This window comes from Macaca nemestrina, chromosome 7 (assembly GCF_043159975.1).
Source record: "Macaca nemestrina isolate mMacNem1 chromosome 7, mMacNem.hap1, whole genome shotgun sequence".
Lineage (NCBI taxonomy): Eukaryota > Metazoa > Chordata > Mammalia > Primates > Cercopithecidae > Macaca > Macaca nemestrina.
The window spans coordinates 30,647,392-30,669,877 of NC_092131.1; the positions used below are offsets into that span (position 1 = coordinate 30,647,392).

Genomic DNA, 22,486 nt, shown 5'->3' on the forward strand with positions numbered 1-22,486 from the left:
CAAATGCTGGCATCCCCCACGATGCCACTGGAGTAGACCACCCCTGCAAGCACTGCCCTCCCGACCTGTCCCTGGGACTCAGGACTCACGAGGGAGGTGGGCGTGGAGGAGGTGCTGCTTGGCTCCATGTCAAACACCGTCTGGATCTCCTCCTCCTCGGGCTGCAGCAGGGAGAGATGGTGGGTTACAGGATGGAGGCCTGCTCTTTGCCCCTCCCCCCACACCCAGAGGAGCCTCAACCCCACACCTGGGCTTCTCGCCACCTTGGAACTCAACTCATCTTCTGTCTTTCCAGACCTTCAGTCTGGCAAGACTGAGGCCCAGGGGGACAGAGAGAGGGCTGGAATGCAAGGGAGTCCCTTCTGGAATGTTCTATTCCCAAGGGCTATTATGGGAGGAAGTAAGCAGAGCTGGAATTGAAGTTCAAAGACAAGCCTGCTTTGACTCCAAGAGAAGTCTTGACTTCAGCACTGTCGTCTTTCCTCCTGGGGCTTCCCCTCTAATTTGGAAAGTGTCCTACACCAACACAGCCTAGGTTCCTGGCCATCCTCCTTCTCTAGCATGGACACCTGGCCAACCCAATCACATAATGCTGCTGTATTAGAAAGACAGAGCCAGCGGGGTCATTCACAAGACCCTTCACTAGTGCGGTGCTCCAGCCAGGCGTGGAAAAGGAAGGCTGGGCAGAGAGGACAGTGGGCGCCTGTGCCCAGAGCCCTGGACACAGAGACACCAGCAGCAAAGAGATCCTTCTCCGAGTCCCTCCTCAGGCTCGGCAGGGTGTCAGTCCTTAAAATCAGCTTTCTTTTCTTTATATACATTCATTTAAAAAGGAAATGATTCACTTTTATAAACAGAAAACTGTATTTCAGTTGCCATAAGCAGAAAGTTAATGTTAAATACGTAACCATGAAAAATGAAAAATTATGTTGTGATCCACTGGAAATCATTCCAGTGCCCCAGGATAGATATCCATTCTGGGAAATGCTGAGCTAGAACACACAGTTGTTGGCATGGCTCTAAAAGGGCACGGATTGGCTCCCTTCTCCTAATGATTAGGCTGGACCCACTGCCAACAACCAAAGGAATCATGTGGGGCAGGGGCCACCTCCAAACATGGCCGCCTCAAGTTCAATAGCCTGGGGTCTTAAAGGAGAGAAAATGACAATCCCCCCTTTTTTGAATCATCATCAACTCCCCCGCCAACCTCCTTTGCTCCATCCTGTCTCTTGACTTCCAGTCCTTGGAGGCTCACAGCTCAGTGACTGCACTGGACCCACATCACAGCTTGAAGGAGGGGCCAGCAGCTTGCAGTTTGGAGGTGTCAGAGGGCAGAAAAGGAGAGGATAGCTGTCTTCTGGATGGGGGCCAGAGCCTAAGCTAGTGCAAGGCATGCACGCATGCACACTGGGCTCCACGCTCTACGGTCAGAGAGAAAGGCGAGACCCTTTCGTCCTGTGGTGCTATGGGAGCCCAGGCATGGAGGGTATCCTACAGCTGTGTCCCCCAAGGCACCAGGAGAACCAGTGGAGGAGGGGCAGGCTGGCAACTCACCTCGTAGTCGGCAACCATCCGAAGCTTCCCCAGAAAAATGCCAGCAAAGGCAATTAACATGGCAATGAGGAGGGTGGACAGGGAAAACATGGTGATGGCATGGAGAGAACCTGCCAAGGAGAAGAAAAGGCCATGGGCAGAAGTCTGCCAGCTGAAATGCCACCCCAACTGGCAGATGCCCAGGGACCGTCACAGCACCACTGCAAGGGCTTTGACCTTGCCAGTCCTCCTCTGATAACAACTGGCATCAAGGAGTCTGACACAATAACATCATCCCTTTGTTCTGTTTGATTTGAGCAGTTTAGAATTTGGCATCTAAGGAGTCCATGAAAAAATGTTTTAATTGACTTCAGTACCCACTTCAGTGCCCATAAAAATGTGTCCTTCCTGATCTGCTGGTCACCTCCAACACCACGGTCCCTGGGAAGTACCTTGGAGTGACCATTTCTGCCAGTGCCCCCAACACCATCTCTGACCTACACCTTTCCCTGCAAGCCCTTTTGAAGTGAGCATGCTCAGTTATCTGTGCTGATGGCACAGAGAGGGAATCTAGAAGGTAAAAGTCATCTACATTGCATTTGGGAATATTTGGTTCCTTTTTTACGGCAGCAGTTTTCTAACTAGGTAAATATTTTTTTAATTATGCGTTACAGCCAAAAATCACTGCTTAATGATGCTTACTGCAGTGTTTTTATAGTAGCAAAAAGTGGCAAACCTCAATATCCAATCGTGGAGAACTGACTAAAACTGGTCGACTTTCATGCAACCGCTGAAAGGCACCTACGTGTTCAGTCTTTTAACAACCTATAGGGAATTGCTCAGAACATCATGTTCAGTACAAAACCTCAGGGTACAGGACTGAATGTTACAATATGGACGATCGCAGTTATATAAAGTAACAATAGACCAACAGCTCCCTCTCTACCATCCCGCGCCCAAAGCGCATGCCTGAAAGTGGGGGCTGGGAACAATAGACATCAGGTTCTGGGTGAGATGATGGGTCATTTGCATGTTGGTCTTTGTATTTTTTCTGTTTTTGATAATAAACATGCAGTCCTTTATTCTTAGAAAAAAAACATTATGGAAAAAAATGAAGTCTTTGAGGTGGCAGGGAAAGGTTAGCCGGATAAGCAACTGGGGGTGACGGCAAATGGGTAAACCACATAAATGACTGAGAGTCGACCGTACAGATGCCACCATGACAGGGAAAGAAAGGAAAACACCACCTCGGATTGCCTGAGCTCAGGAGTTTGAGACCAGCCTGGGCAACATGGTGAAACCCTGTCTCTACTAAAATACAAAAAATTAGTGGGGCGTGGTGGCGGGCGCCTGTAGTCCCAGCTACTCAGGAGGCTGAGGCAGGAGAATAGCTTGAACCCAGGAGGTGGAGGTTACAGTAGATCGAGATCAGGCCACTGTACTACAGCCTGGGCGACAGAGCAAGACTCTGTCTCTAAAAAAAAAAAAAAAAAAAAATGGAACAAAACACCGCGTTTCCCTTCTCCCACCACTGAGAAGGTTAAGGTCAAGTGTCTGAGGGAAGGGCAGTGGGGCTGGGGGTTGCTGGGGGGCACAGGTGCCTCTGACGGGAGAAAGCTGAGGGATTTCTAATCTGTGGCCTGCAGGGACTGCTTCTGGGAGGGTGTCTCTGAGCTCCCCTGGGCAGGAACAGTAGCTGTGTATAGCTAAAGAGTGAGGAAAAAGCTAGCCCCTACTGCAGGCTCGGGTTCCTCTTCCAGGTTTTTGGCAACTCATAAAGTCAGGCATCTACCACTGGGCGCCAGTGGCTCACACTTACAATCCCAGCACTTTGGGAGGCCTAGGCGGGTAGATCGCTTGAGCCCAGGAATTCGAGACCAGACTGGGCAACATAGTGAGACCTCATCTCTACAAAATTAAAATTAGCCAGTCATGATGGCTCATGCCTGTAGTCCCAGCTACTGGGGAAGTGGCAGAATTGCTTGAGCCCAGGAGGTCAAAGCTGTAGTGAGCCATGATCGCGCCACTGCACTTCAGCCTAGACAACAGAGCAAGATTCTGATTCAAAAAAAAATTAAGGCCGGACGCGGTACCTCAAGCCTGTAATCCCAGCACTTTGGGAGGCCGAGGCGGGTGGATCACGAGGTCAGGAGATCGAGACTATCCTGGCTAACACAGTGAAACCCCGTCTCTACTAAAAATTAAAAAAAACTAGCCGGGCAAGGTGGCGGGTGCCTGTAGTCCCAGCTACTCGGGAGGCTGAGGCAGGAGAATGACGTGAACCTGGGAGACGGAGCTTGCAGTGAGCTGAGATCCGGCCACTGCACTCCAGCCTGGGCAACAGAGCGAGGCTCCATCTCAAAAAAGAAAATAAATAAGTTAATTAATTAATTAATTAATTTAATTTAATTTAATTAAAAAACAAAACAAAAAACCAGGCATCTTATGGGATCCCAGAGGAAATGTCATGGGAACTGAACTGAGCCACCCAATAGCTGATATTCTATTTCCTGCCCGTCTGGACTTAGAAAAAAGGAATATGAGGTTTCCTGCCCTGAGCCCTGGAAACCCAAATCCACACATGGGGACCATGTTGGCCCAGGGCCTCCTCTTAGCCTTGAAGCTCTGCTGAGACTCTAATGCAGGCCCTTTAGGCCCAGAGAAGTCACTGGGTGTGGCCAGGTCTGGCGAGCAGTATCTTGCTTTTCTCCTGAACAGGGTCAGTGTTAAGGGACTCGCAGAGCAGTGGCGCAGGCGGAGGTGGGGTCTCCAGGCAGGCTCCGTACCTACCTAACCGCAGGAGAGAGAAGAACAGCATCCAGAACAGACCCAAGAGTGGCGCAAAGATGGCCTGGGAGACGGCAGCCATGTGGATCTGCTCATTCAGTTTGGTGGGTGCGAAGGAGTAGTACATGTTATAGCGATCCGTCAAGTGCTTCATGCACAGGTAGAGCAGCCCTGGGGGGCCAAAGGTGGAAACTTATTCAGTGGCCCCTTCGAGTTTGGACCTTTGCAGCTCCAGTGTCTCCATAGGCCTGAGAAGCCAGATCCAGGGCTGTCAGAGTCAGAACAGCCCAGGATGGATTGGGGGAGCTCTGTGGTGCTGACCTCCGGGGCCAGCAGCTTCCCTTGAGCCCCCAGAACTGATTCTTTCAGCTAGGTGAAGAGTCATTCACTCATGCATTCATTCAACAAACATCCCTCATCGGCAGCCATCCAACCTCAGCTCCTCCGTACCCCCGGCTTGGCCCTGGTCCTGACACCTCCCCCCAACAGGTCTCCTCATGCTTCAGGAGGTGGACTGATGTTGTGGGGCTCAATTCCTCCTCCCCATCTGCGGGTGTGCAGCCCTTGGGCATGCCTTGGAGATAACTCACCAAAAGGCACAATGATGGGGCAAGTGATGCTGTACGCCATCACCACGCTGAACACGTTCATCATCCACGCGTACTCACGCCCAAACTGGAAGTCTATGGCCTGGTTCTGGGGCAGAAGGCAGGCGTCACTCAGGTGGCCCAGTCCCCTTGGCTTCACTACTTCTGTGGCTCCTCATCAGCCTGCTGGCAGCTCAGGCCTGGAGGTAGCCTCCTTTCCAACCCTGTAGACCAAGGTGCCCCACCGCCACCCATTCACACCGTCCCTCCCACCTCAGCCCCCTTGGTGCTTCTAGCAGGCTCTATCCCTGACACCCTCCCAAAGGAAACTGAGGGCTGTGCTCAGCAAAGGGCCAGCCTGTACCTTTCTGATGTTGACTCTCTCTGGCTCTGATCTAGAGAAGAAGAGGCGGGTGCTGTAGCAGAAGAGTGACCCCAGACGCAGCAGCTCCATGCCTGTGCCAAGTAAAGCTGCCGTGATCACGTAGTTGACAAAGAAGGCGCCGTTGTCTGGCAGGAACACACACCTGGGCAGTGAGGGAGAGGGAAGGCAGCAACGGAAGCCATGGGGAGAGGGAGAGATGTTAAAAGGGAAGAGAGAGAGGAGAGCAGCAGAGGAAATGGGAGTCAGGATGGAGATACAGATACAGACAAGGAGAATAACATTTGCTCTCTTTCTTTTTCTCTGCCTCTCTCCTATAATATATATTCCCCCAACCCAATTAAGTTAACAAGCAGTCCTCTGAGCAGGGAGGGGCAGGGACCACATAAAGCATGGGTGTGTTAGGGGATTGCATTGACCTGATCCAAAGCAAGGGTGTCTGAGCCAGGTCCAAAGACTCTGGAGAATCCATGAGTGGGTTTCTGGGGGGTCTGTAAACTAGGATGGGAAAGAATAACATCTTTATTTTCACTAATCTCTAACTGAAATTTAGCAGTTTCTTGCATTAAGAATGTGGGCAATATGGCAGGGCATGGTGGCTCACACCTGTAATCCCAGCACTTTGGGAGGCTGAGGTGGGCAGATCACCTGAGGTCAGGAGTTTGAGACTAGCCCAGCCAACATGGTGAAACCTCATCTCTACTAAAAAATACCCTGAAGGATTCTGGTCCTTGCCTTATAGAGCAAGTTATGGAAGTTTGCATGTCATTTGCAACATATCTTTGAAAACTGGGATTCTCAACACTTCTTACCACTAAAACAAAAAAATTGAAATTGGCAGAATGTCCCACATGGTCTGCATGTTGCTTTGTCAACGATCCCCCCTAGTTTAATGTTCTTCTTCCAATAAGTAATATCAGTTTTAATACTGATGTTTTTAAGACAGTAAAATGTAACTTTAGCTTTCTTATATAAAAAATGCAATATTGGTTGGGCGTGGTGGCTCAAGCCTGTAATCCAGCATTTTAGGAGGTTGAGGCGGGCAGATCACTTGAGGCCAGGAGTTTGAGACCAGCCTGGCCAACATGGTAAAACCCCATCTCTACTAAAAATACAAAAATTAGCTGGGCATGGTGGCATGCACCTGTAATCCCAGCTACTCAGCAGGCTGAGGTGGGAGAATCGCTTGAACCCGAGAGGTGGAGGTTGTAGTGAGCCGAGATTGCGCCACTGCACTCTAGCCTGGGTGACAGAATGAGACTTGGTCTCAAAAAAAAAAAAAAAAAAGGGGGGGGGGGGCAATATCTTGTTATTGACGTGTTTATAAAGACTATGTCAAAATTTTGATTTTTAAAATATCTTGATAACTATAATTCAGTATAATCGGTTTTCTTTGTAATCCATGTATTTTGTGCACATAAAGACATCATTCAGAGTACATGTAAAACTGGCAGAATCAGAATAAGCCCTGTGGATTGGACCAGTGTCAATTTCCTGGTTTTGATATTGCACTATAGTTATGCACAACGCTTCCATTGGGGGAAACTGGATAAAGGGCTCATGGAACACCCACCCCCATACAGTTTTGGGGCAACTTCCTGCGAATATACAGTTATTTCAAAGATATCATTCTGAGAAGGGGTCCCTGGGCTTAACTAGATTGCCAGAGGGATCCCAGCACAGGAAAGATAACGAGTCTGCCCAGTGAGGGTGTTCACAAGCATTTGTCTACACTTCTGTGAGCAAATTCAGGTGGTGGACTCAGGGAAGAGCACATATACCCACTCCAGTTTGCATACACAGCAGCCCTGGTGGACATGTGGGAGTACTCACTGGAACCTGATGGAGGCCTGCTCTAGATAGTAGATGTCAAAGAGCCAGCGGAGAAAGACATCCAAACTAGAAGCAAAAACAAGGCAAGTCTGTTAGTTAGCAAACCTGTGAGCTAAGGCTGAGGGTTCAACCATCCTCCCTTGCCCAGTCTCCAAAGAAAGACTCTTGCTTTATTCCAGCTGGCCAGTCCACACTTCCCCTCTTCCTTCTTAGTGCTGGGCTGTCCTGGCCCTGAACCCTTTGGCCTTTCAGCTCCAGGCCACGTTCTCCAGCCAACCTGGGCCAGTTTGCAAAACTGTGAGCAAACATTTCTCTCACAGTATTCACTCACTTCTCTCATAGTACTCTCTCCCTCTTCTGAATTTCTACTGCTCTTTGGCTGTGTTGTTCCCATGTGGGGCTGTCAGGCAGCTGGTAAGCACGCCTGTGTCCCCAGCCAGATGATAAGCTCTATGTGGGCCAAGCTCACGGCTGACACGTTAGTGTTTGCAGGAAGCCTGGCTCGTGCTACACCCATGACAGGCACGGGGCTATCATTTGAGGAGTGGGTTTGCAGCAACCACGGGCAGGTCTACAGTATCTGAAAGAGGAGGTCTTAACTCTAAGACAGCCTGGCTAATAGAAGAGGGATAATTGGAATTAAGGTACCTGGTCAGTCCCATAGAGGGCAGAATGACCACCATGAACACCAGAAAGATGTAGCACTTGTGCACCATGACCAGATTCTGACTTGATCTAGAAGGAAACAGACAGATATTCATCAATGGACATGGCCTAATAAGAACCAAAGGCCTAACTATGTAATAGAGAGGAAGAGAAACACTGATATGGTTTGACTCTGTGTCCCCACCCAAATCTCATCGTGCAGCTCCCATAATTCCCACGTGTTGTGGGAGGGACTCACTGGGAGAAGATTGAATTATGGGGGGTGGGTCTTTCCCTTGCTGTTCTCATGATAGCAAATAAGTCTTGTGAGATCTGATGGTATTAGAAGGAGGAGTTTCCCTGCCTAAGCTCTCTTTGTCTGCTGCCATCCACGTAACACGTGCTTGCTCCTCCTTGCCTGCCGCCATGATTGTGAGGCTTCCCCAGCCACATGGAACTGTAAGTCCAATAAACCCTTTTTCCTATATTAATTACCCAGTCTCGGGTATGTCTTTATCAGCAGACTGCAAATGGACTAATACGGAGTCCAATGAAACCTCTTTCTTTTATAAATTGTCCAGTCTCGGGTATGTCTTTATCAGCAGTGTGAAAACTGACTAATACAGACATATGCAGAGTAGAGATCTGGGCTGGGAAACTGGTTTAATCGTGCATACTGATGCCATCTCCATATACCACTGTGAGCTGTGCTGCATCTGGGGGCAGCCGGAAAGAACAGCATGATCAACTAGTGATGTCTGTGCTGGGTACAGGAAGGGATGGGAAGGCACAGATCGGCCATATAGTTGATGTCTCTGTGTTAAAGAGACATTACCAAGAATACTCAAAATCCCTGCAGAGTTTCAGTCATCAATGTAAGTCTTGTTCTCGGCCAGAGGAAAAGGCCAGGAAGGATTTCCCTTAGGACACACCTTTTGGCTGCTGCCTGGTGGAATGGTAGGAACTTTTGGTGTGGAAAGTAACTTTTGAGATGCATGCAGCTTTCAAGCCAAAGTACTGCCACCTGCCCAGGGCATGGCAAATACTTTCTACCCAGTGAGCTGCCACCATAGAACCATCAAGGCTAACAAATGGGAAAGCTCCTGATTGGGTAAAAGGTTGGCATGGTGTGGGTCATATGTGATGACAGTCACAGTGAGTGTGTGGGCCCCTCTGTGTGGCCACAGCATTCTACTGACATTCCCACACAAGTCTTTCCTCCTATGCCTTCTGCGTGGAATGCCTGGGACTGCCTAGCTCATGCCTACAGCTCCATGCTTTCAGGATATGGCTGGGGGCTGAGGGAGAAGCCCAAGGAGGGCTTGGTTTTGGCCCCACGCTCTTAGACAGTGGCTCTATCTCAGCATCCCAGGGGCCCAGAGACAACCCAGAACCTGCTTCCAAAGACAGAACATCTGTTGGTCTTTGGGGATGGTTTCAGGTATCAAAATCATCCCTTATCAATCATCCTTCTTAGGCTAGAGGGGAGGCCCAAGCGCCAGACTAGCGGGGAAGCTAAGGCAGGGGAAGAGGCTGCAGAACCCACAGGGCTAGGAGAGGAGGCCCCCAGGTCACCTGGTCCAGTGGGCCTCCAGGAAGGCGGAGAAGTAGACAATCAGAGGCAGTATCACTGTGAAGCCCCAGAGCATCACAGAGGGGAAGAACTGGGTCACAATTGGGCTCTGCAGGGGGAGAGGGGAGGATAGCAGGAGAGACGTCAATGCAAGCATCCCCTTCCCCCTGCCTCTTCTCCTCTCACTCACTCCCAGGGCTGGCTTGCTCTCCTGGAGGCTGCAAGGGGCCTGGCCCTTCTCACTGGCCTTCCTGGCCAGGCAGAGGCTGACACCCAAGGTCAAGTGGTCTAGGTCACTGGAGGAGCAGCCTGAGCTTTCCTGAGTGACTTCCTCCTAAGGCCAGAGCTAGCCGGGAGATGACATTGCCTTTGCTGTGATGACATGTGAGTGGGTGAGGAGGGGAGGATGGAGGAGTCCCCAGGGAGAACTGTGGTCCTGGGGTTGGATGGGGTCTGGGGCCTATTACAAAGTTTGCAAAGGAGAACAAAAATCAGCAGCAGAAGTGGTGCGGCTTGACTTGTGTGCGTATGTGCGCGTGTGCGTGCATGTGTGCATGTATGCATACACACGTGTTTTTTTGTTTGTTTTTGTTTTTTTTCAAGACGGAGTCTCGCTCTGTTGCCCAGGCTGGAGTGCAGTGGCGCAATCTCGGCTCACTGCAAGCTCCGCCTCCCGGGTTCACGCCATTCTCCTGCCTCAGCCTCCTGAGTAGCTGGGCCTACAGGCGCCCGCCACCACGCCCGGCTAATTTTTTTTGTATTTTTAGTAGAGACGGGGTTTCACCGTGTTGTCCAGGATGGTCTCGATCTCCTGACTTCGTGATCCGCCTGTCTCAGCCTCCCAAAGTGCTGGGATTACAGACGTGAGCCACCGTACCCGGCCTCACATGTGTTGACTGTATGTGCATGTGGGCATGCACACGTGTGTTGACTCTGTGAGTGTGTGCATGTGTGCGTGTGTGCATGCACGTGTGTTGACTTTGTGTGTGTGTGCATGTGCACGTGCACATGTGTGTTGTTGGAAATGAGGATGGGGAGAATATGGAAGAAGAGACCTTCCAGGCTCATCTTCACAGTCTTGAGCCTAAAGAATTTGGAAATAGGCTAGGCTCCCTCTGACCTGCACCATCAGTAGAAGGTATCCCCTAACTTCAGAGATGGTTCCTCCAGGGCTGAGCGATCCCAGCCTAGAGTGCAGGTGTCTGGAGATGAGGGAGGTGGAGGCAGATCTGGAGTTCCCACTTCTCTGAGAGGGCTGCGTTGGGACTTACCTCACTCTTCCTCACCCTCAACCATACTACACAAACCAGGAGACTGCTGCCCTGAACAACTTGTGGAAAGCAGAGCCACTCACATTTGCCACACCCTCTGGACTCCACGCTGGCCTGGGATGACCCCGTTCATGAAGACCTCTGAGCCCATGTTGACAGGACGACACCCACTCCAACTCACCCCAGGACCTGCCTGTGGACTCTCCACTCTCCCTCCCTGTTCTAGCCCTGGTCCCTAAGACTGGCAGTCACCCACCTTCATCCCTTTAGAACAAATCAAGCCCTACCCCACCATTTGCACCACGGCCACCTCCACAATGTTCCCACTGTATGGGCTCCACAGCCGCATCCCAGGGGGCCCCCCCATTCCATCCTCGCCTGAATTCTTCCTTGATCTCCCTGGGGCCCCCAGGCCTGGCCTGAGCAGAGGAGGCACCTGCAGCTTCTCGATGGGGCGGGTGACGTTGTACATGTCGATAGTGTTCATGATGATGGCAGGCGTGGTGAGGAAGAAGAAGAGGAAGAAGAGGAAGGTGTTGATTGCGATAAAGCGGGCCCACCAAAAGAAGCGGCGGACAGACAGGTGTTTCCTGGGGAGGGATGAAAGAAGGAGGCACACTTAGAGACATCAGTTCTTAGAGGCCACGTGCTGTTTGCTGCAGGCCAGCTGTGGACCCAGGCTGGCCTGGTCTAATCCAGCCTCCTGGGCCCAGACCTGCATGCAGTGGGCCCCTGGACCGCCCCCTGTCACACTGTTTATAAAGGATCCGGTGCATATAGCCAAAAAAAAAATGGACCTGAGTTCCTTCTGCAGGAAAAACCTTTTTGCTAAGGGTTGGATGCCTCCCACATTTGTGGGAATGAATCTAGTGGTACACACAGGTTGTGGTGCTTAGGAAAGCATGGAACTTAGTCCCCTTGGAGTCTCTGTTGGGCAATGACATGGGGAGAGAAGGCCCTGTCCTGCTGCCTTCTTCAGTCTCAGAGGAGCTCAGAGGAGAGGGGAGGGATGGAAAAGGCTTACCAAATAATGTCTTTGGGGTGTGGAGCCATAGTGACCCTCCAGTAATAGGATTTGACGATGGTGGTCACTGAGGACTGCTGGGGTTGCACACCACAATGGATATATTTGTAATCCTTACGGACGCTGCAGAGAGGGGAGAAGAGGAGGAGACGTGGGTCTGGGGGTGGGGGATGGGCTTAGGAGGGTCTCATGCCAGGGGCTCAGGGTCACTATGGTGGTCCTACAGATGGGGGCTCACCCCCTTCCTAGGGATTCTTGAAGCCTTGGCTATGTCTTCAGGACCTTACAGGTGGACAGTTCCTAAGGCCCAGTGTCTGGAGGAAAGGGCTTCTGAGGGTGCCTTGACTGCCCAGGAAGGGCAGGGGTGCCATGTGGTTCTGTTTCTGCCTTTCCCCTTAACAGCAGTGACAGCACATAGACACACTCTTTCTTTGAGATTTGATAAGGGAGGTACTACTTTTAGCCTCATCTTAATATCAATAGCTACTAATTATTGAGTTCTGTGTGCTAATTGATGACCAGTATTATTTCCAATGCACAGATGACTAAATCAAGGTGCCTAGAGATGTGACCAAAGAGGAGCAGGTGCTGGAGCCCCACCTCTGGCTTGCTAGCTCATATTCCGCTGTAATTAAGCCTCGGATCCTCTCTACCAAATGATGATGTCTCAAAGAATGAACAATGTTACCTTAGGTAGGTGTATTGCTTTAAACAACACGGAAATGGAATAGAAGGCATATCACTTGTCAACCTTCCGGGAGGTGAACAGGGCCGATATCAGTAACCAAATTTTCCAGATAACAAGTTGAGAGCGTAAGGAACTTGCAAAATTGTGCACCATTGTTTGTGAGCAAAATCTAGGCAGTTCTCTTCCTTTGTAGGGGTGGGGTGGGTGGGAACAATGTGCTGTACAGGATCAGTCTCCCCCGGAAAGAAGATCCCACCCGCCCCCGACAATTCTTAAGAGATAAATTCTGGAGCTCCTTTAGGACTTTGGCCCAGTCCTAAGGATCCTTCTGGAACATTCCAGAGTGGACTGAATTCATTCCTTGTCAATGCATGGGCTGCCAGAGGCTGGGGCGGAAAAGAGAGGGGACTGTAGAGCTATGAATTAGGGGAGGCCTGCAGCAGCAGAAGGGCAAGCAGAGCTTCTCTATCCTGATGCTCTCTTATGGTGAGGAGGGAGTGACGTGTGTGTCGGTTGGGCGTGGTGGCTCACACCTGTAATCCCAGCACTTTGGGAGACTGAGGTAGGCAGATCACCTGAGGTCAGGAGTTCGAGACCAGCCCAGCCAACATGGTGAAACCCCATCTCTACTAAAAATACAAAAATTAGCTGGGCTTGGTGGCGGGCACCTGTAATCCCAGCGACTTGGGAGGCTGAGGCGGGAGAATCGCTTGAACCTGGGAGGCAGAGGTTGCAGTGAGCCAAGATTGTGCCACTGCTCTCCAGCCAGGGTGACAGAGCAAGACTCTGTCTCAAAAAAAAAAAAAACGAAAGAAAGAAAAAGAAAAAGGGATGTCATTCTTGTCAAGGACAGAAGAGGAACCATGAGGTCAAAGGCTTCTGGGGCCACCTCTGTGCTGAAGCAAGGACAGGGAGTGAGGAGCCCCGGCCTGGGCACCCCTGGAGACCGGCTGGGCCCCAGCAGCTAGGAGAAGCAGGTATGGCCATCTCATCCTACTGGAGAGCCAGAGGGCAGCTGCCTGTGAGGAGCATGGAGGGCCCAGGGGAGGCAGAAGGGGAAACTGGAGGGGGAGAGGGACGAGAGTGCCGAGAAGCAGGGGTGTTCTTGGGGCTGAGTGGGGTGCCTGCCTGGTGCTCACCGCTTGGCCATCCTGGAGTCCTGGAAGGTGACGAAGATCAGGTCCAGGCGCTTGAGCGGCACGCGGTTGAGCTCGGCGTTGAACTCGTCCGTTAGCTGCTCCTCTAGCTCGCTGTAATACTGCTCTGCATCCACCTGGGGTGGCAGGCAGCCCTCAGGGCTGGGGCCAGAGCCCCAGTAAGGCCTCCCTGGTCACGAGGTTCCTCCCCACTCAAGCCTCCCTGGATTGTGGTGGCCTTGAAGCACCTCAAGGAGCCCAGGACCCTGGCTGGCCTCCAAAGTCCCACCTCTAGAACAAGAAGAGGCGATGACTGCCTTTCACCCCTGCCCTTAGATCTGAGGAAAGTGAGGCATAGCTAGGGGTACCCAGGGGCTTTCAGGCTTGGGGTGGACCCCAGAGAGGTGAGATAATGTGTTTGCCGCATTTCCACAAGAGGGGGTGATTCTTTTCCTGGGATGGCAGAAGTTCGGTGTGGTCCTGAAGCAGGTGTCTGAGTCTTGACGCCTTCTTTGAGCCACAGTGGTCAGGTGATAAGACAGGCTGCTGCCTTCAAATGTTTCTGTCCTATCTCTTTGGGAGCCTGAGGCCTGGCAGCCTCGTGTAGCCTGCTGTGTTTTCTCTGGTCCTTCTCTCTCATTCTCCCATCCAAGACCAGAAAGGAGACAAGAGCAAGCTTCCCTGCATTGTTCTGAAGGTGGCCTCCAGAAAGGCTCCCATCTCAACAGAGAGGCAGGACATGGTGGATGGGGAGGGAGGAGCTGGGTGGGGAGCACTGGAGCAGACCTGAATGGGGCCTGGGGTCCAACAGTGCGGGTGAAGGCACAGATCCTAGAGCCCCAGGACCCTACCGCTCCCTTGCTGTGCTCCCGATGCTCAAGCCAGTTACCTCCTTGAAGCAGGTCCAGCACTTGCAGAAGCACAGGCGGGCGCAGGGGTGGATCCTGATCATCACCTTCCCAGTCTTCTTGGCCTTGGCTGTGTAGAAGAGCCGGCCCCGCATGGCGTGGCGCCTGCCAGCGGTGGGCAACAGGAGAAGGACCTGCAGGTCAGGGACCAGCAGAGCCCCATCCTCCCCTTTTACCCCAACCCCGGGCGCCGAAAGGCCCCGCTGCAGCCTCACCTCTGATCGTCCAAGTCGATCAGGTTCCTGACGTCGTAGCAGAAGTGGACTCTGGTCACGACACTGCCTGGATAGGCCTCGCTGCGGCCACAAACATGGGTGCTGAGTTGGCCTGTGGGGTGGGGATGTGCTGCCCCTAGCCCCTGCCCAGCATGTCGGCCCCCAGGGCTGGGGGGCTCAGCTGCCTGGTGTTCCTGGATGGGAGACTCCATCTCTGCTCCTAAAGCTGAACCTCAGGGTTTGAACCTTGGTGATCTGAGAGCTGTCAAATCCTTCCTACATAACTCAGAACAGGGCCAAAGGGTGGAGCTCCACCCGAGGGGAACCCAGGAGAGAGCTGTTCACGAAGAGAGAGTCAGCTCAGTGAACAGTGTCCTTGGGGTTAGGAACTTGGGGTCACAAAAGATGTCTCCAGATGATCTGCTCTAAATAGCTGTGATCCAGGGTTCCCTGTGCCCAGTAGTTGGAGCAACAGCAGAAAGGAAAACTCCCATCACCCCTATCACAGCCATGCAGGAAGTCCCTGACTTCAGAAACCCTGCTCCAGCTCCAGTGGCCCTCCCCATTCTGCAAAGCTTTTCAGATCCTGAGCTCAGTCCAGGGAGAGCCACCCTGGGGTGTCCCAGTCCCACCATCCTGCACCAACTCACTACCCACTTGAGGACCCAGGCAGGGTTACGGGGAGGAAGCCATCCACGCCTCGGCCCACCCCAACCCACTTACTGAAAATGCTTAATGATGATTTCTGGGTCTTCAATGTCCTTGGGCACATAGGTGATCATTAGCGTCCTTGTGACCTGGGTGGGAATAATCAATGAAGAAAGAAGACTGTGCTTGCATAGGAATTCCAGACACCTGAGTCTTTTGGTGGCCCGGAGTCTCCTGGGAGCAGGCCTGCTCCCAGCAGGCTGCTGATGCCAGTGTCTCCTTGCTGAGACAGCCAAGAAAGCCAAAGCCAAGCTGGGACACTGTGGGCCAAAACAGTGCCAGCTTCCTTAACCCACAGTGGCCCAGCTGAGCCAGGCAGCTCTGAGGTTGGTCCATTGTGCTTCTGTTCTCCTCTGTGCCCAGCTGTGGGTGCCCTGCCACAGACCACTGTGGTGAAGGGAGGAAGGGCTGGAAGCCGCCATCAGGCTGGGGTGGAGGATCAGAGCTCCATGATTGGAAAGAGCTGCCCGAGCGACCCCACAGTGATTTCTGCTCTCCCTGTAGCTTCCACTACTCCAGCATAAAGCCTCACATTGCTAGAGAAATCCCTCACATGAGACTGGGTGGGGGAGCTGGGAAGTAACCAAGACTCTGGGGAGAGGATAGGGAAGCTTCTCACAAACTTCACATTTTATTCTGTGAATGGGAAATATCTTCCTGGGTCGTCACCGTTAAGACGACAGTCTGATAAACTGCGCTGCAAGAATCAGGGGTCTTGAAAGAGGCTTCTGGTAACAATAAGGAAAGCTGAAGTAGCAGACACCAGACTGGTCAAGGGTGACCAAGCCTCCACGCCTGGCAGGCTGAAGCATTTGGGTTCACTTTTCAGGGAATGTGGATTTGCACTCTGGGGTGGGTTCAAGTGAATCAGGCCTTTTGAATGGATGGCTTGGAAGGAGCTGACTCCACACCACTGAACCATTGAAAGGCTGAGGACAGGAGCCAAGGACGCTCATCCTTGCTGTTGCCCCTCCCCACCCGTGGCCCCCCATCAGTCATCTCTGCACACCAAAGCCTGTGGCATGCTGCAAACACAGCGACTGTTCTTTCCCGGCCTTGGGGCATGTTCTGCTTTTGTGCAGGGCAAGCATTCATTGAGGTTTAAAGCCCCCAAGTGCAACCCTCAATGAATGGTGGACAGGGAGCTGGTGGAAAAATACCCCGATTGCTCACCTCCAGGAAAATTCTGGGGCATGTGTTCTACACCAACTCCCAGAATTCCCAGGTCATAAAGCTCCAGCTGCCTCCAGTGGTAAGCTGCCCCTCTATGCTCCCTTTTTTTTGGTTGCCTTTGCATCCTCACTCCCTTACTGGCGTTTCCTGGGATCACCTCCCATAAACAAGTGCTACTCAATCCAAGTCTCAGGGTCTGCTTGGATGGGGTCACCCAAACTGAGACGGTGGGGAAACACAGGGGGTCTCTGACCTCAGAGAGATTGCAGAAGGGCAAGGCATGGCCCTAGCAGGAGTGGGCAGGGCCAGGTACACTAAGTAGCAGCAGTTCAGCAGGGCCCTGACCACTTAGCATGGAGGCCCCCGCTGGTCCACTGGGCCTTGTTAATCCTTTAGTTTTCGGATGGTGGGAAGTCCAAGAGTCCCTGGGGAGGGGCGGGGCAGCAGAGGGGCAGGGATAGGAGGTACCTGGGCAGCAGCTATTTACCAACCAGTCTGAAAGTTCATTGGGGGTGATAGGGTGGAGGAGGGTGGAGGAGGGTGAGAGGTGGGGGCCAGATAATTGTTACTAGGGCTGAAGGGAGGAAGCTTGGCCCCTGCTCAGGTGAAACCGCCCCCTCCCATCTGCCACAGTCTCCCTGGACCCTCTGAGGGCTTCTCTGAGGGCTGGGAGTGGTTGGCCCAGTGGGGAGCAGCTTTGTAGGCCACTTACCTTTTGGCTATTCCTGGGCGCAAACCTCAGGCAGTGATGAGCCATGAACACAAAGTTGGTGATGAAGTAGAAGAAGGACAGCAGGCTGTGCAGCCACAGGAGCTTGCTCCTACAGGGAGGCAGGCAGCAGCAGTGAGGTCAGCCTGCGAGCTCCCCAGAGCCCACTGCACACAGACCCCTGGGCCTCCTCCTGCCATCAGTCTCCTGGGGCCTCCCGACCTCTCACAGTCTCCTCAGACCCCAACCCATCGCAGTCTCCCGGGACTACCCCCATCCATCACATTCTCCCCACACCCCCATGCATCACAGTCTCCCCACACCCCCATGCATCACAGTCTCCCCAGACCCCATCCATCACAGTCTCCCCATATACCCCCACCCATCACAGTCTCCCCAGACCCCCCACCCATCACAGTCTCTCCACACCTCCACCCATCACAGTCTCCCCAGACCCCCCACCCATCACAGTCTCCCCATACCCCCACCCATCACAGTCTCCCCAGACCCCCCACCCATCACTGTCTCCCCACACCTCCACCCATCACAGTCTCCCCAGACCCCCCACCCATCACAGTCTCCCCAGACCCTCCACCCATCACAGTCTCCCCACACCTCCACCCATCACAGTCTCCCCAGACCCCCCACCCATCACAGTCTCCCAAGACCTCCACCCATCACAGTCTCCCCAGACCCCCCACCCATCACAGTCTCCCCACACCTCCACCCATCACAGTCTCCCCACACCTCCACCCATCACAGTCTCCCTAGACCCCCCACCCATCACAGTCTCCCCAGACCTCCACCCATCACAGTCTCCCCAGACCCCCACCCATCACTGTCTCCCCAGATCCCCCCACCCATCACAGTCTCCCCAGACCCCCACCCATTGCAGTCCCCCTGGACACCTCCCCCACCCATCGCAGTCTCCTAGGGCTCCCTGCTCCCTCCCACCCATCACAGTTTCCCCGGACCCCCCCATCCCACCCATTGCAGTCTCCCTGGACCCCCTAGCCAGTCATGGTCACAGTCTCCTTGGACCCGTTCCACCAGTCGCAGTCTCCTGGGACAGCCCCACCCATCTCAGGCTCCCTGGACACCTCCCCCGACCCATCACAGTCTCCCAGGTCTCCCTCCCAGCCATCACAGTCTCCCCAAATATCTCCCCATCCATTGCAGTCTTCTCAGACCCTCCCCTCCCACCGATCACAATCTCCCAGGACCCCCCTCTCCCAGCCCACATGCAGTCTCTCCAGGAACACCTTCTTGGAGTCCAGACACTCAGGTGCCTTGGAAGGGGCATCAGTGGTGAGAAGGGGTCTTGCTCCAGCTCATGAGGGGGATGTGTATTGAGTGTTTACTCTGAGCCAGATCCAGGTGGGACTTAGTGCATGGTGTGCATTTTCTCACTAGACTCAACCACACACATAGCCATGCATGTGGTTATCTTCACTTCACTCAAAGGGAAATGAGGGTGAGAGAGGGTTGGTGACCCACCCAAGGTCACCGTAGCAGTGGTGCACTGGGAGGTGAGCCCAGAGCTGCTGAAGAACTTAAGATTCATCACTGTAACACCATCCTGCCAGCTGCTGTGGCTCAGGCCCCCATGGTTGCCCAGCAGACCAAGTGAGGAAGAACCTGGGTTACCTGCAGGCCTTGAGGAAGGAGAGCCAGATGGTTTGCAGCACCGCCCCTGGGGTAGGAGAGTCATGGCACTTGGGCCATGTTTGCCATCCCTGCTTTCAACTCACGTGATGCCATCCCAAAGCATCTGGCTAGGATTGCTACTCAGAAATAGGGCCCACCTTATTCCACATGGTTAGAGGGGAGAAAGGTCACCTTGCTTCAAAAGGTGCCTGGCACCTCACACGCCATTGCCATCTGCTAGATGCCTCCACCCTCAGTTTTCATAGAGGGGCAAGGCTACATGGTCTCTACAGAACGCTCCAGCTCTCTGCCAGGATGGATTCATGGAGACTGATGGCTTTTTGCTGTACTACTAGAATTCACTTTTTGTTGGGAAGATGTAGGTACCTCGGGCCAGCAATGGGCCTTGGGAAGGAGCCGATATCCCTGCTCTGGTTGGCATCCCCAGGGGAGGATATGGTGAAAGCAGAGATGAGAGGATGTCATAGCCCCTTTCTGCTGATTTCAGAGCTTGGGTTAAGCCAGTCTGCTCCAAGGTGTATTGCAGGAGAGCAGGGGCAGAGGGACAGGGGTGGGAGGAGGCGAGATGGGGCAGGGGTGTGTGAGCCCCACTCACACTGGCTGGAACTGCTTCTGCAGCTTTGTCAGGAATCAGCCAAGCTGGCCTAGACACCTAGGCCATGGCATGGCCCAACAGGGCCGCATTTGCCTCGGGGTAAATTGATATGCCACCAGCCAGGTCGGCTGATGTTGGAATCCCCAGGTTCCTGGCCTGTGAGGGGAAGGAGCTGAGAGAGTATATTCACCAGCCCTTCCCCAGTGATGGACATGGAGAAGGACTGAAGCTCAGTGTTGGGGGCACACTGCTTCAGACCCAGGGCCAGTTAATGGCAGAGGGGGGACATGAGTCTGCTGTGGGACTCTGAGGGGGACTGTGATTCACTCAGGTGTATGATGGCTGACTGGAGCCTATTGGTGGCAGGAAAACAATCTTCAATCTCTTTCAGCACAGGGCCTCTGCCTCTTGGGATCTGGCTACACGAAGCAAATAGGACCATTTCTCCACGTCTTCATGAGTGGCCAGTTTGGGCAGCTCCACTCATGACAGATGAGGACACAGGGTCTCATCTCACACCAAGAGCCCTGCCCCACCGAGAGGATGCAGCTTCCGGCATCTCACTCAGGACCCGGTTCCCAGGGAAACCAGGCCGTTCTTATCAGCAAAACGGTGCCCATGTTACAAACTGACATGTGAGACCTCCTCTCCACACCAACACCCCCAGCCAATGGAATGGGAGCTTCAGATCAGGTACCTACTCTGTGGAGACATTGACAATGGTGGTCCGAGCAAAGTGACTGCTCCAGTCTGAAAGAGAAAGAAGTTGCTGGCTCCTCAGTTGCTGTGGGGCACCAGAGTTCAAGGTTCCTGGACGAATGCCTGGGGTCTGGAGATGCTTGCCTTTGTCCTCCTCTTCCTTCCGGTTCCCCAGAGCTTGTCCCCAACTTTTAACAAAAACATCAGAGGCCTCTTTTCCCTGGCACTGCTGACTGGGGCTCTTGGGAGGAAAGCGTGCACACTTCTTTGTGTGGTATCTCCAGGGCACGATTGGCGCATAATGGACACCCAGTGAATGCTTGTTGAAGGTACCAGCCATCCAGCCATGAGCAGAATGATGACATTAGCAACACTATTACCACTGGCAATGTCCAGAAAAGGCAACACTGCCTTATTCAGAGGAAATCCTTCTGGCTAGGTGTATTAGTTTGACGGTTCGGACACTCCCTTGTAAAATGTGTCTAAAAATCCTGCATGATATGATCACTGCCAACATACCAGCTCTTAGGATAAGACAAGACAAGGACTCAGATGTTACTCTAGTAGTGGAATTTGGTGGTATGGACACTGTGTGCTAAACTGAATTCAGGTCTACCTCTGGCCAAGGACAAACAGGTAGAAACCTGAGGAATCAAGGTAAAGCTGGTTTCCACTGGGGCATTTAAGGTGCTATTCTGCACCACCCAGTTGTGCAGTCTTCACACAGCTCCGTTCAGCTTCATGATTCTAAGTGAAATACTACCTGCTATTCATTGAGCATCTACTACGTCTATCAAGCACTGTGTAGGTATGTGATCTCCCAATCCCTAAGACAGCTGAGGAAAGTGAAGCTCAGGAGACTGATTTGCCATATACTAGGTTAAATCACATGTTAGCGGCCAGGCTTGGTGGCTCATGCCTGTAATCTCAGCACTTTGGGAGGCTGAGGCGGGCGGATCACTGGAGGTCAGGAGTTTGAGACCAGCCTGACCAACATGGTGAAACCCCGTCTCTACTAAAAATACAAAAATTAGCCAGGTGTGCGGGCAAGTGCCTGTAATCCCAGCTACTCGGGAGGCTGAGGCAGGAGAATCACTTGAACCCAGGAGGCAGAGGTTGCAGTGAGCTGAGATTATGCCATTGCACTCCAGCCTGGGCGACAATAGCAAAACTCTGTCTCAATAAATAAATAAATAAATAAATAAATAAATAAATAAATAAATAAAATAAAATAACATATTAACTAGGCAAAGGTATTTTCTGGGGTGCAGGTGTGGGTAAACATTGTGGAGTCCTGATTGTTCTGTTTTGGAAGCCCAGGTCTCATCCACAATGCTGTTCTGTCCGAAGGGCTTACCCTCTTCCAGTGAGTGGGAGCAGAGGTCCCACAAGACAAATTCTGCACTTACAGTGTTATGTCCAACAGAATGGGTTCAGGGATCTTTGCAGTGGGTCACATGTCACAAAAGGGTCCCCAGGAACACCCAGCCAGAGTGGGGCCGTGAATGAACACTCAATTCCCAAATGAATTAATACTATGTGCCTGCTGTGTGCCAGGCCCTGGGCCAAACCTGTAACAAAGGAGGAATCGTCTCCAGTCTCCACCTGAGAGAAGTGAAGCATGGCTTGTCCAGGTTCACACAACAACAAACTCCAAGAGGCAGGATTAAAATAGATGTCTAGACCCTCAACCCCAGCCCTGACTGGCTTGCCTGGCTGCCTCTCAGGTCCAGCGGCTGCCCTGGGGCCCACTGAGCTCTGCCTACCCAGAACGGATCCAGTATAGTTGATGGGCAAAATGATGCCCAGGGAGGGGATGCAGATGATGAGCACGAAGATGATGAGGTGGTACTGGAACACGATGTAGATGCGTGCGTCGTCCCCACACTTGTTAATCAGATCCTCATCCCTGGAAGAGACACATAGACAAGGACATGCCTCGGGAGCCAGCGTGGCCACCACTTGTTGCAGGGAGGCAGAGGGAAGGACAGCAAATGATCACCGCCTCCCCAAGTTTTTTTTTTGTTTTTGTTTTTTTAAATATTGCCCTATATCTCAAAGCCTCTGTTATCCCTGAAGTATACCTTAACTGAATTTCACAGACATATCAAAGATAGGGGCTCTGTTACAGATACACACTCAGGAATCCAGAAACGCTCTTGAAATAGAGCGTTCATTCATCCTTTTATTACTTCTTCAAACATTTTGAGTGGTTGCTATGGTGCAGCCATACCACCAGACAAAGCATTCGTGGTATTGAGAGGCAGCCTATTAGGAAAAAAGGAACACCTGAAACCCATGATGAGATAACGAGCTATCACTCCACACTGCCAGATTTGCCAAAGTTGGAAA

The 22,486-nt window shown here is 52.5% G+C and overlaps 1 protein-coding gene and 1 long non-coding RNA gene across 12 annotated transcripts in view; one reads left to right on the top strand and one right to left on the bottom strand.

Annotated features, from left to right (window-relative positions):
* Positions 1–22,486, bottom strand: part of LOC105495851 (transmembrane protein 63C) — an 85,150-nt gene that overhangs the window by 6,343 nt on the left and 56,321 nt on the right. For all 11 annotated transcript variants that reach the window (XM_011765708.3, XM_011765712.3, XM_071099808.1 and 8 more), the window contains 17 exons: positions 21,901–22,043; positions 20,137–20,185; positions 17,176–17,284; positions 15,306–15,379; positions 14,583–14,663; positions 14,349–14,472; positions 13,463–13,596; positions 11,636–11,758; positions 11,048–11,201; positions 9,343–9,449; positions 7,771–7,857; positions 7,123–7,188; positions 5,272–5,434; positions 4,911–5,016; positions 4,324–4,491; positions 1,555–1,664; positions 90–161 (listed from right to left, as the gene is read on the bottom strand). In XM_011765708.3, coding sequence (XP_011764010.1) covers positions 90–161; positions 1,555–1,664; positions 4,324–4,491; positions 4,911–5,016; positions 5,272–5,434; positions 7,123–7,188; positions 7,771–7,857; positions 9,343–9,449; positions 11,048–11,201; positions 11,636–11,758; positions 13,463–13,596; positions 14,349–14,472; positions 14,583–14,663; positions 15,306–15,379; positions 17,176–17,284; positions 20,137–20,185; positions 21,901–22,043 — 1,870 coding nt within the window. The remainder of the gene's footprint in view (positions 1–89; positions 162–1,554; positions 1,665–4,323; positions 4,492–4,910; positions 5,017–5,271; positions 5,435–7,122; positions 7,189–7,770; positions 7,858–9,342; positions 9,450–11,047; positions 11,202–11,635; positions 11,759–13,462; positions 13,597–14,348; positions 14,473–14,582; positions 14,664–15,305; positions 15,380–17,175; positions 17,285–20,136; positions 20,186–21,900; positions 22,044–22,486) is intronic.
* Positions 9,586–13,302, top strand: LOC139364234 (uncharacterized). Its single transcript, XR_011625685.1, has 3 exons — positions 9,586–9,724; positions 12,177–12,328; positions 13,177–13,302. It is a non-coding gene; the product is annotated as an uncharacterized lncRNA (long non-coding RNA).